Raw genomic sequence first — 19,187 nt, 5'->3', positions numbered from 1 at the left:
TGCTGGTGCCACTGACTGTAGGAATCCAAAGCTGAGAACACTGCCATGAAAACTTGAGCATAGGTTTTTTCTCAAAATAAGAATTAAAATAGCCTTTTTAAAAGTGATAACCTTGTCCTTTTTTATGCCAGAGCAGTATCTGAACTAATTTTACCTTTGAAACATGCTTCAGGAGATTCCAGACTGATCTGGAAAAGACAGACTCACAAAGGTGAACCCTTGCTCACAAAACAGTGCCATTGACTCTACTGGAAAAATGTAGGTGGGGTGCACTCCCTAACTGGTAAAGGAGATGCAGTCAAGGCAAAATCATGGTGAAGTACTTCAGGTTATATACAAACAAAGCAGAAGAGCAGTAGGAAATGAAGGTGAAGAGATCAAGCTTTTGTTCTACTTGCTCTTGAGAAAAAGGTGAATCAAAACAGTGCCCCCCAGTACCTGGCAGGGTCCCAACTTTCCCGGCTGGAAACACTGAGATGCATGCAGCACTATTATGTAGAGCTAATGTAGTTTCCCTGAAGAGTTGCTGCATCTGTCCTCTGAATTGATTAAACTGTGACTGGATGTGTAAGGGAGCTGTCAGTGCTTTTTTTTGGTCCATTTAATAAATGGGCAAGAGACCAGGACAAAGGGGTTGCTCACATGGGAGGATCTTTGTCACTTGCTTTTCACAAGGCCTCTCTTCAGCCACTGGGTCTCTGACCCACCCAATTCCAGAACAAACCAGGCCTTTTTCTCTCCTGCTCTCTCCCCCAGTGAACACTAAAACAATTGAGCCTTCTGCTCCCCCTGCCATGTACAGACTGGCTGTGAGCACCTCAGGCCTCCTATGCAGATCCTTCACATTAATCAGCCTGTTACCTGACCACTCGCATCACGCACCTTGCTACATTATGGCCAAGAATTTTGACCTACATCTCAGGGAGGTTTCTGGGCAGCAGGGGGCAGGATGGTATTGGGGTTTTAAGGTAGCAGCTCCAGTACTGGAAACTCTCTTGTCCGCTCCTTGTTAGCAGGTATGGGGCTGGGAATTAGCCATATCTCTGCTGTCATTTGTCTTCCAAGAGGTTAAAGGTTTCCAGGCACCAACATAGAATCTTTGTACAATACTTCAGAAAATAAATACTTTGGAAGTGCTAAGTCTTCTTTTTCATCCTTCCTATTTTAAAAGTTCAGCTCTAAAATAAAATTTACATGCTTTCACATTTAGCATTGAGAAGGGAATGCAGAAATGCCTTTGGCTAGGATTCCAATACTTCCAGCAAGCTGAGATATTTTTGTACTTGATGGTTCTTTTTAAAAGGACACCTGAAACTACACTTGTAGTTTTGAATTCCCAAACCTGGCTACTGGCAGCACTCTAAACCAGGACTACAGAGTGTGATTGAGAGTAGTCTACTACAAATGTGCCACTCTCAAACACAGTAAGACAAGGTTTGACAACATAACTGATGTCAGATGAGTGCTGGGGGATAGCAGATGAGGAATGGGGGAGGGAGGGGATCTGCTCAAAAAACCTCTGGGAGCCCTTTCAATCATTTCATGGACACTGAACAAGACACTAAGCAATTCCTTTTAAAATATGAATTCTGAGGAAGGCTCCCAAAGCAGAAACCAAGATGTTTCAAAGACGTGCTTCACAAAAAGCAAACCACGCTAAGTAGAACCCTGGAGCACTTAGTCATATAGTAACACCATTATGAATAAAATGTCAGGCCTTAATTACAACTAGTGCCCAATCCTTCAGCTATCAATTCCTTCACTTCCTACCAGAGTGCTGTAAAGTGAAACCATTAGCCCCTATTTGGAAATAAACCTGCTGTATCCGACAATAGGTCACTGCAGGAACCTGAGAAAAAATTATTTTATTTTTAAAAACAGTTGTTATGAAAAGCCATTATTGGACCTTATCCCTTAGTACAGAAAGTGGGGAGAAGTTTCAAAGAATATTTTCTTCATTAGTGCTCAATCTGCCAAAATATTAATAAAAACTGTTGAATTCCATTTTGTCAGATGCTTTAACAAGCCTGGATTGAGAGTCACTTTTGGGAGGCTGGAAACAATCACTTTTCAAATCTATGGCACTGGGTCCTTTCAAGGTCGCATGCTGTTTCTTCTAACAGTCATTAGTGAGAGCTGAGAGTCAAGCTTACATCCCACAGCCACTGCTGAGCTACTTAGTCAATGCCTGATAACTGCAGAAGCACTAGCTTGAGTTTGGAGAGTAGAACAGAGCTGCTTATGTTCATGTGGAAAAATGGCCTTAACCACAGGCAGCCCACAGTCCCAGGAATAAATAAGTTGTTGTCTCCGTCTCTCTTTGATTTCTTGCCAACACCAGTATACGTGGTATGTGAGGAGGGAATGGGACACATAGATATGTCTCAGTTGTGGGAAGGAGAATGTAGACCTTGCCTACTCCTTTACATTTTTTGTTTTCTTCTGGTTGTAGGCAACCATTCATCATAGGATACATCATATTGTAGGAGGCAGAAAAATGACTTCACTTCAAAAAAGTGGTATAGCACCATTGTTTGATATGATACTTTGCTAATTTATACTCAGGCAGGGGAGGGTATTATTGGTGCAACCTAGCCCAAGTATAGATTAGATTAGGGCTGAGATCTTTGGTGACACCTAAGGCATCTGGATGCCCAAACTGTGATTAAAATGACTGAAAATGGACATCTGACCCTGGGAGGTGCAGCCCCTATATGGAAGTGTAAACACCAACTACACTACAAAGGGGAACTCCACTGCACCAGAGATGCTGTTAGATGTATTCTACTGGTACCTGCTGCCGTCGGTCTGTACATTCACATTCTTCCTTGAGCACTGGGCTAGAAGACCGTGAAGCCAGCTTAAGCCCTTTCTCTTGACAAACAGAACAACAAGCTGTGAAGCCTTTCTCTCGACAGCTCAAGCATGTCAGGACAAGCTGCCGGCAGTGCTGGCTGGAGCAAAGTCTGTACTGGTCCCACAATGTGCCACAGTATCTGCATGCTGGAGAGAAAAGAAGTATGCTGACAGGTCACGCTGCTTACAAGGCTGATCGGCACTGGATGGTGAGAAGGAGTAGGAAGGGACCTAAGCCTCTGAGTACAGAAGTACTAGGACTCTGAATAAGAATGACCTGCTGAGGGGTAGAACTGGGCTGCAAGGCCTTCTCTCAATGTTTCCTCTTCATCTCCTGCATTCCCATCATGTCTCAGTATGAGGTCTAGCCCACCCCAGGGAAATCTGGATTTTCTATTTAAAAATACTGAGTTGTCCTGCCCCCTGGGATGGCTTGTGCCCAGGGTCAGCACAGTGTAATCCTGCTGACTCAGAGCCAGTTACCCATATGAACTGGTAGGACTCTGAGAACGAGTTATGTGTGTACTCTTAGCTAACAAACTGCAAAGAACAGCATAAGCAGAGATAGGGGCAGTACATAAATAGCCCAGACCTTCAGTATGCTCTCAACTCCCTGTAGTGCTCTGGCAGGAAAAGAAGTCCCTGTACAATTCAGAGCAGGATTTTTTCCTTTAATAAGCAGCTTTCTACACAAGCTTGCTGCACAAGTGGGGAGTTAAACCTGCCCCACAACATTTCCCTTTTGGTTCTTTTCCAGAAATGGCCACCATATCTCTGAAGGGAAAAGGAGTGGAATGCCTCATTGCAATGGTGAAAGAATCATGTGGTGCCTCAGTTAGAAGGGCTGTGCTACGCAAGGGCAGTTTGATCAGCTTTGTTCTAAGAGATAATGGATTATAACAAGAATGTAGTCTCTAAGGCAAGTAGCCTTTTTTGCCCACTTAGACAACAACTGTTGGCTTTGGCATGTCAGAAACATTATCTTGTGACCTGCTCTATCACTCCCAATTGCAGACATCCTCCTGGGGAAGGCCCCCTGGCTCTGGTACCCTCTTGCAGATGACCTGGCCTTACTTGGCACTCCAGCATTACCCTGTATTCGCCTGCCAAGCCTTGTTCTTAACTTTTATCAATTCTGGGAGATTTAGGTGCCTTCCTACCCCTTTTCATCATTAAGCCACGTCTTATCTGGCCCAGGCAATAACATACTCAGTCTCTCTGCAGGGTTTCACTGCCCTCCCCAGTTCCAGGGCTTGTCAGCTTACTCCCAGTTCCAGGGCCTCCATCAGCCCTTCACACAAAACCAACAGGGTTCAGTGCCCTCAGCTGGCTGTCAGAGGGCTAATGCCCAAGTTCAACAGAACACACAGCGCCTTCACAATGGGTGTCCTCAGTTGTCTTCCTACTTCCGTACTAACCCCCCCCCATACGTCAGGACAAAATAGTCTTTAACAAAAATGTGCAAGCTCGCAAGGGTGCCCTTCTGCAAGCTACACCCCCCCTTTACACACACACACACACACACTCACTCTCTCTCTCTCTCACTTTAGGCCTTCTGGGCTTATACAATGTAGCGTGTCTTTTTGCAATCCTTCCCCAGGGACTCCTTCCTCTCCTGCTGCCTGGGCTTGACTGCCTGGGCAGTTCAGGAACTTATATGGCTTCACGGCTCCAGCCCTTCTGGCCTGCACTCCCCCTCCTAATGGGGCACAGAGATTCTCCATTACATAGCTAGCAGGCTTGCTGCTCTGCAGCCTGCAAGTTTGCACTGCTGCTTGCATGTTTGTCTCAGTAACAGAGAAGTCAGGGGCCCCCTTTCCCCCTCATCCTTTCACAAATGAAAAGCATCTCTGTGGCAACTCCCACTACTATTTACATGGAGAAAGCACCTTAGGAAGATATTCCACATATTTTTAACTGTCTTTATGCAATGTGATGTCTAGAAACCAGTAGAAGAAGACTACATCCTGAGACCAACATGCCCTCTGCTCTGCAAGCATGCCACACTCTGAGAATCCACACATACTCCACAGACTTAAGAGTTTTGTGGTGGCTAATGTGTTAGGACCCTTAGCCTGTGCACTGAAGTACTGAACCTACCTGAAATGATATCTTTGTTGGAAGAGATAGCGTAACGTTCATCAAATACAAACAGCTTTCCCCTGTAGAACCCATCTGGAAATTCTTCCAAGTACTTATGGATGCCGCCCTTTAGCTGGTAAACTGCCGTGCACATGGCCTGTTTTAACCAAATCAACAGAAGTACTAAGCTAGGCCATAATAGCAGGATTGTGCCAGACAGCTTAATGCATGCAGTTCTCAGGAAGGGATGTTTTTGAATGACCATCATGAGACCTCATGTATGTGCCACACACCTAGACCACTTCCTCCCAGGTGCTGTTGCTGGCTGATATGGAGTCAAATGGCTGTTGCATTTCAGTTTAATCAGCAGTGTCTGCGGTATGTCACCATCTCCCTTTCAGCACAGATGCTAGTTGGATGGAAGTCTGCCTTGTCACACAGCAAATGCTATGGGGACCTGGTCCGCCCTCTGCTTATGCCATCTGTAAACCAGTGTAGTTCTACTGATGTCAGTGGAGTTCCTCCCAACACGCTGCATAACTGAGAATGAATTAAGCATGGGCAGTCCAACTTCTGAGTGGCTGTTTGGATTGCATGCACCAGGAACCAAGCAGACTCCCTGGTCCCCTGCAGGCTTTATTGCCCCGCCCCCAGGGATGGGGAGCCCAGAGACCTCTGCAGCAGCAGGAGTGGAGGAGAAGCAATGGCTGGGCAGGAGCCCATTAGTTGCAATTTAACAGCCTGTGGGCCACAAATTGGACAGTCCTAGATTAAACCTTAAATTTCTGGAGGGTTTACCTGCACTGTCCTCCCATGGTAAGGCACGTGGAATTAAGACTGGGAGGGGTGTAGAGGAAGGGGTAGTCTAATGGGATGGGGGCTGGACTAAAAAACCTAGGTCTGATTCCCAGCTCTGCCTCTGATTTGATATGAAATCCCAAGCAAATCACTTATTGTGTCTTGTGCTTCATTTCCAATGTTTAAAGGGGGAATATAGCCCAGTCCCTTTGAACCAGGGACAGAGAGACCCAGATTAGGCAGGGAACGTCCAATCTCAACACTGCCACTCCCAGAGCACCTGCTCACCTTAGTCCGGAGGTAGGCAGAGCCCCTTTCACAGCGAATCCCTCCAGTGCAGTACATAAGTACTCGCTTGTTTTTAAACAGCTCTAGATTTTTGTCCACATAGTTGGGGAAGTAGCTGAACTTCCTGATATCAGGAGCCAGGGAACCCTGGAAGCGTCCCTGGAACAAGAGGTGGCCATGTGAACCAAAGTGTGAGCAAAAGGTGAGATACAGAAGTCCCCACATTGTTAGGTATATGTGTAAACTGAAGATAAAACTAGCCCTTTGGGTCTGACGCGCTGGTTCCCTCCAGCCATGTTGGCCAGATCCTCAAAAGTATTTAAGTGTCAAACTCATATCATAATCAACAGCAGGTACCTAAATATCTTTAAAAATCTGGACTTAGGGTCCCCTTCACTTGCCTACTCTACCCCAGCACCCCAATGGAAAGATGGTGGCCTGGTGGAAAATCCATCAGAGAGGATCCACTACCTCATTTTATACCTGCTCCTTAGCACAGAGGAGGGCACTGTACTCCACCATCTCCAGGGCAAAACTTGGGTCTTTCTGGCATACATGAAATATGAATGGCTTTCTTCTACAGCTAAAGCTGTGGAGTCACCTTGTTGCTTCAGTTCTATTATACTGCTACTACTGTGGTGGGCTAGTCTGAGCAATCAGCTGAGCAGGTCCCTATGTTGCCAGGCAAGGCCTCTTCTGCTTTTATTCTGGGGGTAATATTTTCTAATTAATTCTACTTCACAGATGCAAGGTGGAACAGCGAGCCCTGTCCCCACAGTTGTACCGTGCTTCTGAGCCCAAACAATGAAATGACTCTCCCCTTGCACTGATAAAAACATCACAGGAAGCCAATAAATACTTACTATTTTGCTTTCATAGAAGTTCCTACAATCCAGTAAAATGGTGTCATTTTGTGCTTGATTAGTCTGAGATAAATATTTTTCCACTTCTTTATGAAATTCCTGAGGTGACATATGGATTCCTAAAAGGGAAATGATACCTTGTGAAGAGCTGAGTGACATTTGAATGGTATAGCAAGGTAACTGATTCAGGTTGCACATTTAGACCATTCAAGCCCAGAGGTGATATATGTATCTGACCAACTGCCCTAGGAAATAACTGGTATAGGATTTCAGCTAACCTCACCACAAGCACAATGGGCTGAATTTAGTTTTGAGTTAATTCCTTTGGCTTCAGCAGGTGACAAATGTGCCATGAGACAAAATAAAGCCCATCAGATAGGCAGCACTCCAAGAACAGACTTACAGATATTGTGAGACTGATCTTCTGCTACTCTCCCCGCTTGAGCAGATGCTTACATCTTTAAAAACAAGGAACAAAACATCCCCCTTCTGATCTGGCAGACCCTTCTGTTCACTTTGGCCTGGTGAAGAGAATACCAGCTGGTTGGGAAATGTTTTGATTAAATGCTTACTGTGAGAATGTACCACTCTCTGTGAAACTTCCATCAAAAAGAGCTTCTCAGCTTCAAGATGGGTTTTCTAGGCAGAGGCAGGTGGACAGGAAGGAGGGTCTGACCTATCCATACTTGGTGGCTAGGAAGTGAGCCTTCAACACAGGGGAACAAGATGTGAATCTCTGCTCTCATTCAAAGTATGGACTTGAATCTGAGTTCCCATCTCTGAGATAAGTGCCAGACAATTGGTTCTTCTCTGAAGCAGATGCCCTCAACTTCTCTCGTGGAAACTGTTCTACTTAGTACATATATTTAAATAGTCATTGGCACAAGAACTTGAATCCTGCGTCTCCCACATCCTTGGCAAGTGCCCTGATCTCTGAGCTAGAGAGTCAGTTGCTTTGGCTGCATTATCTGCATAAAAAGGAACACTTTGAATAAGCCTCCGTTTACAACAAAGACAGCTCACAGGTATCTCAGCCAATGTTTCCCCTACAGAACCTGAAAGATTTCAAAAAACGACTCAGATTAAGTACTTTTAACAACCTGGGTCCTAGTGTCTGGTAAGTACTAAGAATAAGCTGCAAAACTCAGCTTTCTTTTTGGCTGTACAGAGCAAAGAACCAGATTGTTGCAATGTGCATGTGGACCTCTAGCACTTCACATGGGCTCCTGGCTGTAGCTGGGAAACCTTACCCAATGAAACATACTAGGGAAAAGTACTCCCCCTACTATGTAAGGTGGGAGACCAGGCAGCCAATCCTCCTCTTCCATGCTGACTGCTCCTTATGTTTTTTGCTTCTCAAAACTTGCACATTTAGTCAAGCCTGTTTTACAAGTAACAGAGGTTGCACAAGGTCATATTAGGCACACCTAAAAATTGAACCCTATACTTCCTCCTACAGCCTCTCTTAACTGGCACCAGTATTAAGGTGCACTTGCTTTTGAGAACCAGCAAGGCTGTTACCTTAAGATGCTGCTTAAATTATTATTGACTGGGATGAATGAAATGTACAGTTCCATTTCAAATGGCCAAAGCAATAAAATCCTGTGCAAATCAGATCCAAAAAGATCCCATGTAGAGAATTATTCCCACTGCTGACCTGGAGCAGTCTGGGACATTTCTAACAATGTTATTACTACTGTAGTTTTGATCTGCTTGCTAGGCAGAAGGGAGTGTCTGGGCAAGTGCTTTCATCTCATTTGCCTCGCAGTTCTGTTCTCATGTCTGCTGAAGATAAGTTTCCATAAATCTGACATACCAGTTTCTTTGTAGGAGACTTTGTTTGGATCAATGCCCATGGGTACAATCTCTTCAAACACATCTACTCGAAGGCCTGGGAAACAGTGTGCTCCTCCTGCACTGCTCTGGGACATTAAAAACAGGAATACATCACAAAAAGGTATTGGCTATCCAGTTAAAAATGTGGCAGAGGAAGGCAGGACACTTAAGACTTCATGATGATCTGAGTTTCTGCATGTAAAGACAAGTCACTTTTGAGGAATGGATGGCACAGGGGATGGGTATTAGCCACCCTTAGTAATGTGTGCAGGGTGGTTCCAATCTAGTTCCCAGTGGACAGATACCAATATCCAAATAACTCTTAAAGAGGTGACCAGGCATTATCTGGTGTTGGCACAGGGCCTCAACATAGAGGCCAAGGGCTGAACGGGCCACAGAAAATACACCAGCTGATCCATAGGCTAACTTGGATCTATGGTTTCCTTAAGAAATTACCACTTCTCCTGATCTCCTCTGAGTTTGTTTTCAACTTTTGTGTTTGGAACTAAAGATTAAACACTGACCAGAACCACAGCTACAAAATTAAACCAGCACTAATCTTTCCTAACACCTTTCAGTTTAATGATTCTTGATCTATTCTATTTAATTTGCTTACTTACAGCAGACAACATTTCTTTACTGTAAATAAGAAAATAAGAACCAAGGTAGAGGAGATGGAACAGGAGGAAAAAGAGTACGAGGAGGAGGAGGAGGAGGAGAAAACAGGAGGTCAAGGAGGAGGAAGAGAGAAGGAAGACGAAGACAAAGACGACAACAAAGATTATGACAACTATGCTTCTCCTCAAAGCAACTGTTCCCTAAACCAATACTACAGGAGATAGGCTCCTTGGAATTTTTACTGTAGTAGAGAGACGCTACCCAGAAGGAAGAATAGTGTGTGCATATATTTCTAAAAGTAAATCTTAAGGTGAACAAGTATTTCATAGAATAGAAAAGTAGGGCTGGAAAGAACTCCTCCTAAAGGTCATCTAGTCCAACCCTTGCCTAAGGCAGGATCATACCTATCCAAACTATCCCATATAAACCATAATCTAAACTCTACATAAGACTACTGTCAACCCTGACACAACACAGACCTACACCTTAAACTGCTACAGGTAAAGCAGAGGATCGACAGCAGCCAATGTCCTGCTTCTGTGAAATGTTGTCAACATATGCTCAAGAGTTCTCAGGTAGAGGCCCACACCCCTGCTACAAAGGAACACAAACCCCCCACAGTCTGTACCAATCTGACCATGGGGTAAAATTCCTTCCTGAGCCCAAATATAATGATTGGTCTGACCCTGAGTGGTGGGGCAAGACCTTCTAGCCAGGAACTTCCAGCTTTGGTCCCAGCGGAAGCATTGGCACATCCCAGTCAAAGTCCTCAGCCTTGGTTGTAGCCAACATCCAATGCCTCCAAGGAAGGCTTTAAACCACCCTGATATATGTAGCAAAAAGAAGACGGGGAGAAGGGCGGCGGGGGGGAGAGGGGGGCAAACTGCAAAGCCCAGAAGCATGGAAAATACCCATAGTAGAACATAGGCACAGGTATGCCTATGTCATCCCTGACCAGTGGCTGTCCAACCTCTTCTTGAACACCTTCAGTGATGGAGTCCATAACTTCCCTAAGTAATCTACAAATAATGTATGCAAATAACTTCTTTTACCTTGAAATCCTCTCTACACAAAATGTTTTTGAACAGAGGATGGGAAAGCACTGCTTCTATATAAAGATATGTAGCTACTTTGCTTCCGCCAACTGTCCCATTAATTCCTTCTGAAGCAATCCGCACCTGAAAAACAAGGAAAACCAGATTTCAAATAATACTGCAAACCAGTATTACACTTTCCAGATAACAGTACAAACTAATCAACATGCAAATAAAAATGGGGTCCCCGACAATGCAAAAAAGATTGTAGAACTATAATCAGAAAAAGGGAAAGTGGGAGGGAAGCAGTAGCTGACGTTGCAGGAGGAATGATTACAGTAAAAGAGAAACCACAAAATAAGATTAAATGTTCAGTTCTTACTTTTACTCCAAGATATACTGAATCAGAAAAACTTGTGCAAGAAGTGGAGAAATAATTACTAGGAATGGACCAAATCCTGTAGTAACTACTAAGGCAAACTTCCAGTGACAGGTCCAATAACTACAGTAGCTATGAGTAAGTGAAAGTGTAGGTGTTGCAATTAAATTCAACTCTGATGCACAAATTCCAGAACACTAAAGTGAACAAAACCTGAATTTCACAGAACTGATAGAAGCAGTTGTGATCAGATCAGTAATTCTCAACCAGATGCTGCAGCACGCTGCAGTGGCTCAAGGTCCTTGCAAAGGTGCCACACAATGTTAACACTGGGCGCATCTACACCTGCACCCAACTGTGCAGCTATTACTGAGCAGTCAGCTTAGTACTTGTTTAACCACCATTACTGCGCAATCCCAGCAATGCACGGGTCATTTTCAACCCTACTGTGCAGTAGCACAAACTGCTATATGGTAGCCTTGGCATCACAGTTTGTGCCTGCCAGTGCCATAGAGTCTCGTATAGGTGCACCCACTGTTATGTATTCAAGTATGATTCACAAGATAACCCCAGAGATTTCGAATAGGAATCCTCAGTATTCTGACCTGTTGTGATCTTTCTCAGTTCTATGCAACAGAAGAATTGCTCTATTATTTTTCTGTAGTCAAAAATAAGTGAAAACTAAGAGCCGTTTTTTTCTGAGAGGTGCCTTGACTGTATCCAGGAGTGCTTTGAGCCTAAAAAAGCAAGGTTCTTTGGGTAGATATGATATTTTATTAGACTGAGTAGTTGCAAAAAAGTTCTTTGCAAACTTTCAGGTACAACCACCCTTCTTCAGGCATAGGAAGTCTCTGCTGTTCTGAGCCTAAAAACTTTGAGAACCACTAGATTAGATCAAGGAAGCGGCAAAAAAATATGAAGATGAAGAAAACTACCAGATAACAAATGAGCAAAGAGGAATTTAGTGTGTCAGGACATATCATTGTGGTATCTAAGAGCTGCATAAAGCAGAGAAAAGAGCTGCTTTGTCTCATGTTCCTACTGGACAAAAGAGCAGAGCTTTTGATTCATTTTGTTTTAAACAACACTGGTTATGGGAACACTTGATACAAGAGCCGATTATTGAGCTTGGAATAATGTGCGCAGAACTACAAAAAGGGCAACAATAATTTTATGTGAATTGGGGCTAAAGTCAGGGCTGAAACTGAAAGGAAAGGACGCAGACCATCAAATGTAAGTATCAAGGGATGTGAACACAGTCTATGAGTTAATTTCAGTGTGGCTAGAGTATAAATAGCTAAAAAATAACATTTAGTGGTCTAAGATTGTTGTAAAGAGACAAAGCCTGAAGATAGAGAAAGAATAGTTCTGGATAGGCATTAGAAAAAAAAAGGCTTTAGGACAGTGGTCAGCAACTTTTTCAGGCTGCAAGCTAAAATGATCCAGCTCAGTCACAGGTGGGTAGGTGCTAGGATTCACTGCTCCAACCATCAACACATCTTCCCACTGCAGCCACTTGGTTCTGCTACAGCACAAGGGAGGCTCCCACCACTGCTGCTTCTTCCTGTCACATAATGGGAGTACCCACCACTGCTGCCACCTCTTTCCACCACAACTTGAAAGCCACCACACTGAATGCTGCCAGAGCCCTGCTGCCAAATGCCAACAAAACCCCATGTCCACAGGTTGAATCCAATGGTTCCATGGGCCAGATCTGGCCCACAGGCTGTAGGCTGCTGACACCAGCTCTAGGTGATATGAAGCAGAAGAGGCTATCGGTAGGACACGTGCACTGCAGAAGTTTGGAACATGCAAGACAGAACAATACAGAGATCAATCCTGCAAAAGGCATAAAGTCTAGGTAGAAGAACAGTGCCCTTATTTTCAGCCTAAAAGCTGAGCTGTGACAATGAGGCAAGCAATAAATCATCCTACTCCTGTATTTTCAGGTTAGCTATTCTGCTGTCTTCCCTACATGCAACAGGACAAAGTACAACTGGGCCATCTGTAAGGTACACTGTTCCTGTACTGGGTTGTTACTCTCTCATCCAGGCCCAGGAGCCAGCCTTCCCTCTTTCCCACCCCAAACTAAACAATAATAAAACATCAATAGAACCCCACCCCCACTTGCCTCTCCTATCCAAGTCAAGGGCTCAGACTCTCTCAGTGGATGTGTCCACACATGCAATTAATGTGACTGAATATACTCCAGTTCAATCTGAGCCAGAATGAAGTAATCCTGATGTTACCATCTATCCATGCTTTTGAATGCAGTAATTTACTGTGCTGCAGGATACCACATGTATCTAACATGATTATCCAGCAATGCAGTAAATTAGTCCAATGCACCTTAATTGCTGTGCATATGTAGGCAGTGATGCTTTACTGCACAGGAAATTAGTCTGCAGCGCAGTAAAGTGTCTCCTGTAGATATGCCCAGTGCTACCTTTCTTCTCAGCTGCCTTCCCTCTCCAGCATCATCTCTCTGGGAGCTTTTAACTTCCCCCAGGCCCAACCAATCATCCCCATCAGCAGGCCCAGAGCTTTTAAGCAAGCTGCAGGGCTCCAGCCCCTGAGCCATGCACCTTGTTACAGTTCCTCACAAAGCAGAGGAAGCTATCTGAAGAGACAGTAACCGCTTACCTTGCCAGTGATATGCAAGTGTTGGCACAGAGCCTTCTGCCAAACGCAAAGCCTCTCTGGGTCTTTCACTTCACAGTAGCAGTAATATAACAGCACCTCTCCCACGTCACTGCCAAGGGCACCACAAAGAACAAATTGGGATTGGATTTTAGACTCAATGGCAAGAAAAGAGTTGCAGTTGATGCTGCTACCAGGGCCTGATACCAAATTAATTAATTTCCTCCATGGCTATTGTGCTGTTGAGTCACTGGATGCCTTTTTCATTTACTTCAAGTAGAAGTGGACATATATCAGAATTTGTGCAGCTCATCATGTACCCCTGTATTTTATTTATTATATGCCTGGGAATGCTGAAATGGCTTAACTAGCCTTGCATGTTATGTCCATGCCTGTGCTTTATAACTTATTCCCATTCAGGATTTCTTTAAACACATCCCACACTGGAACTTTTGTTTTCAAGATATCAGAGATCTGCTAAGGACTAAAGTTATGGCAAACTTGAAGCAAACCCATTTGAACTGTCCAGATGAAAACAACATTAACTTTTTAGGGGCAAGAGGGGGCCAATTTCTGAGTAGCTCCACCTGAACTCTTACATACAAAGGACAGTGTCACCATGGCAGGGAACGGGCCCTGAGCATATTCAGCACATCTGTTCCTACACACAGGCATCATACCTGGAAATAAGCCAGTGAAGATGATTCAGGCTTATTCCCAGCAGACACTCTAAAGTACACTGGAGCCCAAGGGCTTGAGAGAAGTTGCAGAAGAATGCCATGAAGTGGCCTCATTAGTAGATGTCTAGGTTCAGAGCACAGAAGGTGCTTGGGGCCCTCCCAGTCAGGAAACACTGCTGCTATCATACAAAAATGTCCCAAGTAAGATTTTCTTAACCTCCTTATTAATGCAAAAAGTACCACTAAACTACATGCCAGCAAGTCTACTGTTGTTGTTTTCTTTGGTACGTGCCCTTTATGAGAATGTGGGTCACACTCATGTGGACTCTCTTTGACTTGATGGGAAACATACAGATGTGGGACCAGATCCCCCACCCCACCACTGCCTCACATCTATGCAAGCTGGACATATATGCTCACAGATCAGAATTGCAATGTTGTCCTTGTCCTTTGTACTGGGTTGAGTGGCTGCACACAGTGTACTAAGTAAACAGGAATAAGTCCAAGAATGAGTCCATTTTGAGTAGCTATACAGAGAGAATCTGAACATACTGAGGATGGAAAGTTTTGTATCTTCATAAAAGTTACACCAGTGTAACAAAAACCTGTTTTTTAATGGCTGGAGTTCAACTGATGCAACATGCTCAAAGTGGCTGATGGCTGGCTCACAGTGAGTAACACAATTTTTATATCACTGAGGCAATGTCTTACCTTGTTAGTTCATCAAAGCTAATGTGGCTTGTGTCTGGGAGCCTAACAGATATCTCAGGGTTGTTACAAGTGGGACCGTTTAGCCTAATGGCCTTGTCCACAGAAGCTGGGTTACTTGAGGTGCTAGCTTCAGCAGCCAACTGCTTTAAAATCAAACCTGTTTGTTGCCTGATGTCACTGACATGCTGCGTAGCTATGTGTCTGTGAATGCTGGAGAGGTCTTTGAACATTTGCCTGCAGCATTTCCACCATGCTCCCTTCCCGCAGATGGTCGAAGGGCAGTTAGCTGTGGCTGGCACTTCCTTCGTTTTAACAAAGAGGGCAAATGCCTGCAAATCATAACATTCCATCCGTCAGACTTGTGATTCTGTGAAACAATCTCTCATGACCCAAAACTGAATGAAAGACAAAGCTTGGTGACTGATAATCTATCTGGTGCTTTAACTAGGCTTCACAGTTACTAAGAATGTCTGGTTAAGTAATTACCTTGTAGTTCCTCAGAGTCCTCACTTTTGATGATGCTTTTAATCCAACCTAATAAGGATCTGAGTCTCCTTGGAAACAGGTCCTATGATAACATGGAGAGTGGGGGGAGCTCAGGGTTTAATTTTGGGAACATTGGCAGGGTTAGGCCCAAAGCCACTAGAGAAACAAAAGAAGCATTTCCCATGCTTTTTCCCTTCTTCTGCTTGCCTCAAACAATCATACCATTTCCAACCTTTACTCACAAGACAAAGCATTGGAATGATATTCCCTGTACTTTCATGCCCCCGGCTCATGCTAATATATAATAGGTGAATATAAAAATCAGCAACAGCTTTGCAGTTCTAGCTCCACTCAGTTACTTTCGGAGCAACTGAGATTCGTACTTTAATTAGAACCCTGCTCTCACAGACGAACCTCCCCTGTGCCCTCTGGGATGTTTCATAGTGCCACAGTCGTAAAATGGCCCTAAAACATCTTGCATATATTTCATGCCCATTATTCCCCCACCTGATGCCTGGACAAATGCAGCTGCCTACAGCTGAGGCTCATGTGGCTGCATATACAACTCTATTGCCAGGATATTCATGGGTATCTTCCTGGTACCTGGTTCACATCCTAATGTAATACCTTCCCCTCAGGAACCATTAAAATTCGGTGAACCCAGACAGCAAAGGAAACACTATTTTCTTTCTCTACTTTTACTGTACCTCCCTGCCTCACCACAAGGGTAGATCCCACAGACCCTCAAACATTTCAGGCAGATGGCAGCTAAGTGAGACAAATAGTAAACAGGGGGAAGGAGGGAAAAAAGGGAACAGGTTCATGAGAGGGGCTGAAATTCAGGGAAAATGAAGGGAAAACTAGATACTACACTTCAGGGAATTTGACCCCTTTGCCTTTTATTATGTGGAATCATGTCATATGTTGCTGTTTTGGGGAATATACACATAGATATGTCCACAATGCCATATAACATTCATATTACTTCTATTGCCTTGTGAGCATGAATGAAAGTAGCAGATAGTGTCAAAAATACTTTGCAATATGTTAAAAAAAAAAGCCCCCACCTAAGGACATGTAAAAGTTCCCATGTAGCTTAAAATCAGGGGTGCACTGATAAAGATTTTCTTGGCTGATACCAATGGCTGGTTATTAACAAGGCGTATCGGCTGATACCAATCCAACAGCTGATTTACAGGAATGCAGCCAGCAGCCTGAAGAGCAGCATCCGGTGGGAAGGTCTGTCAGGGCAGAAGGGATGTGGGGGGCGCAAATCAAGGCCTCCACGGTGAGGCAAGGAGTGAGGCAGGGGCAAGGGCATGATCTGCCCAGCCAGGGCGGTAAACGTGACCCCACCAGGAGTGGGATGGAACTGTAGGTGGCTCATCTGGGGGGCACAGGACAGCTCCTGCTGCTGCATGCGCCCCTGGGGGATGCATGTGCGCCCTCCCCACCCCGGAATTGTGTGTGGGGCAAGAGTGAGCTGCCCACTGTGGGCTCAGGTCCGGGGCTGTGCTGGCCTCTTCCCAGCGGGAAGGCTGGGGCAGGAGGGAGCAGGGTGGGCAGCAGTGGTGCTGGGACGGGCGGTTAGAGCCACCCCAAAATTCCCTGTAGCCAGGCCGTAGCACTCCCTCCCAGTGCCACTGCTGTCCACCCCACCCCCTACTTGCTTGGAGCGCAGCCCCAGCCCAGCCCTACCACCAGGAAGAGGCTGGTGCAGCCCCGGCCCCAAGCTCACAATGGGCAGCCTACCCTCAAGCTGCGCACAAACCAGGGGGACACATGCCCCCCATGTCTCCCTCAGGGGTGCGCAGAGTGGCAGGGAATCACCCCCCCTCCCCACATGCCCTCCAGATGAGCTTTCCATGGCTCTGTCCCGCTCCCAGTAAGGTTGCATTCACCACCCTAGCTGGGCAGCACCTGCCCCTGCCCCACTCCCTGCCTCACCATGGAGGCCTCAATCTGTGGCCCCCTCCCCACTTCTCCCCTGATGCCCCTTCCCCCGCACAGACTTAAGCCAGACACTGCTCTCCAAGCTGCCAGGCTGCAATCCTGGCTGTGTGCATGCTACAGCTGCATGGATGCATACAGCATTGTGGTATTATTGGTCAAAAAAAAGCCGATTGCCAATTATGTTAATTTTCCTGTTACCTGTGCTGATTCGAAATGCGACAGATATATGGGTGCACCCCTACTTAAAATTGTAATAGCCTTCATTTACCCCAGGCAGCGATCCATATTGAAATGGAAGTTCACACTCAAATCACTGCTGAAGAATTAACCACCTGCCATTCTTTGCATCTCTGTAAAGTCTGAACAAATGCTGTAACTGATCAATGTAACATGTGGGGTATAGGAGCAGATACCTGGCCCCTCTGCAATGAAGTTAAGTGCAAGTAGGAGATAGCAGGGAAGGTTGCAGAGTAGGAAACTGCTGAGGGGAAAGGCAGCTGTGCACAGCTGCATTCTGCCCAATTCCTTGTGCTTCCCTGAACCGAGTCTGACCATCAACTGGATCTGGTATGGGAGCCATAGGCTGCCAATCCCTGCTCTAGGCTTGAAACTTAAGTTTTGAATTTGTATTTACATCTTTTTTGCAATAGGAAGTTATTATCCTGTAGCAGCAGTTTAATGCAGTGAAGTTTCTTCTTCAGATATCAGCAAAGTCCTCAAACATATATCACCATATTTCAATCCCATTCTGTTGAGCAAAGCACTTAAGGTTAGGTCTGTGGTTAAGTAACTGCACAGAGCAGGGAGCTAAACTGGCTGACCATTAAAGCCCTTTTCTGTCTTATTTATCTATGATTTTGGGTGCTTTGCTGAATCATGGCTTCACATCATGTCAGTCCTTTAAAGTAAATAAATGGTGATGACACTGCTGACTCCTTTAGTTTAAATAAGGGCTCCTGAACTAGCAGCCCACAAGGAGTTAACTTATGGACTCACTATCTCTCTCCCTTCCCACAACCTGGTTATCCATGCCCATTTCACACTGCCTGCAGCAGCAGCAGCAGGGGCTTAGGGCTAGTATTTACTGCCTAACCCAGCCTCTGGGAACAGGGCAAAGCAGCACAGAATGGCACAGCCCCAGGAACACCTGTGCAGCATGCTGCCACAAAGGAGCCTGCAAAAAGCTGCAGGTGAGGCTGAGAACCTGCTTCTATGCATGCAGTGCAGTGGGGTGAATGAGTACCTGTCCATGTGCTCAGTGCAATGGGGTTGGGAAGCACTTACTCACCTGAAAAACAGTACAACAGGGTGGAGAAATCACCTGTCCTCACTCACAGTGGAGTGGGCTGGGGGGAGCACCCACCTGTGTGTGCAAGGTGGAGTCTGAGGGGGCCCATGGCCTCTGCTAGTGCAGCCCCCACTGATTCATCCCATGGGGCATACAGTCCCCAGCTGCTTAGAAGTTGGACTGCTCTGATTTAAATACTGTGATGACAAAAAACAGCCAAAGACTATAACAAGAAGCAAGACAATGGTATGAACAAAATGGTGATTCTATGAATCACTAAAACTAATGAAAGAATATTGTTCTGTGCTGCATAAAATGAACATATGTAATAAAGTGAGAGAAAAGATACCTTCTTCTTTGCAAATGCATACTTCTTTCTCACACTGGCATCTAATTCCACTTTCAGCCTAGGTTTGGATGTGAGATGAACAGATTCTTTCAGATCCAAATCTGGGAATTTTAATATACAAGACTCCACTTCATTTTCTCCAGCCAGCAGTGCCGAGGAGGAAATCATTGCTACAGCACCAGAGCTAGGCATAAGTTTCCTAAAGAAAAAAGGAGCAAATGATGTTTAGCATGTACACTAAGTAACATTATTTCAGTTTCACATATACATTTAAAACAAAGGAAACTCATTGTTAAAAAATATTTCTCTGCAGTCTTTTACTGTCA

The 19,187-nt window shown here is 45.0% G+C and overlaps 1 protein-coding gene across 1 annotated transcript; it reads right to left on the bottom strand.

The window, feature by feature from the left end:
- Positions 1–2,526: 2,526 nt before the first annotated feature.
- Positions 2,527–19,059, bottom strand: TSTD2 (thiosulfate sulfurtransferase like domain containing 2). Its single transcript, XM_019555000.1, has 9 exons — positions 18,862–19,059; positions 14,786–15,114; positions 13,398–13,506; positions 10,394–10,519; positions 8,704–8,809; positions 6,888–7,006; positions 6,025–6,183; positions 4,957–5,095; positions 2,527–3,003 (listed from the first exon to the last, which is right to left on the bottom strand). The coding sequence occupies exons 1-9, from the start codon at positions 19,051–19,053 to the stop codon at positions 2,774–2,776; spliced, it is 1,509 nt and encodes a 502-aa protein (XP_019410545.1). The 5' UTR covers positions 19,054–19,059; the 3' UTR covers positions 2,527–2,773.
- Between the last annotated feature and the right edge of the window lie 128 nt (positions 19,060–19,187).

Source organism: Crocodylus porosus, unplaced genomic scaffold (genome assembly GCF_001723895.1).
Source record: "Crocodylus porosus isolate Cpor-Errol unplaced genomic scaffold, CroPor_comp1, whole genome shotgun sequence".
Classification (NCBI taxonomy): Eukaryota; Metazoa; Chordata; order Crocodylia; family Crocodylidae; genus Crocodylus; species Crocodylus porosus.
The sequence above is the reverse complement of the archived record's forward strand: the minus strand, read 5'-3'. Positions and strand labels throughout refer to the sequence as shown.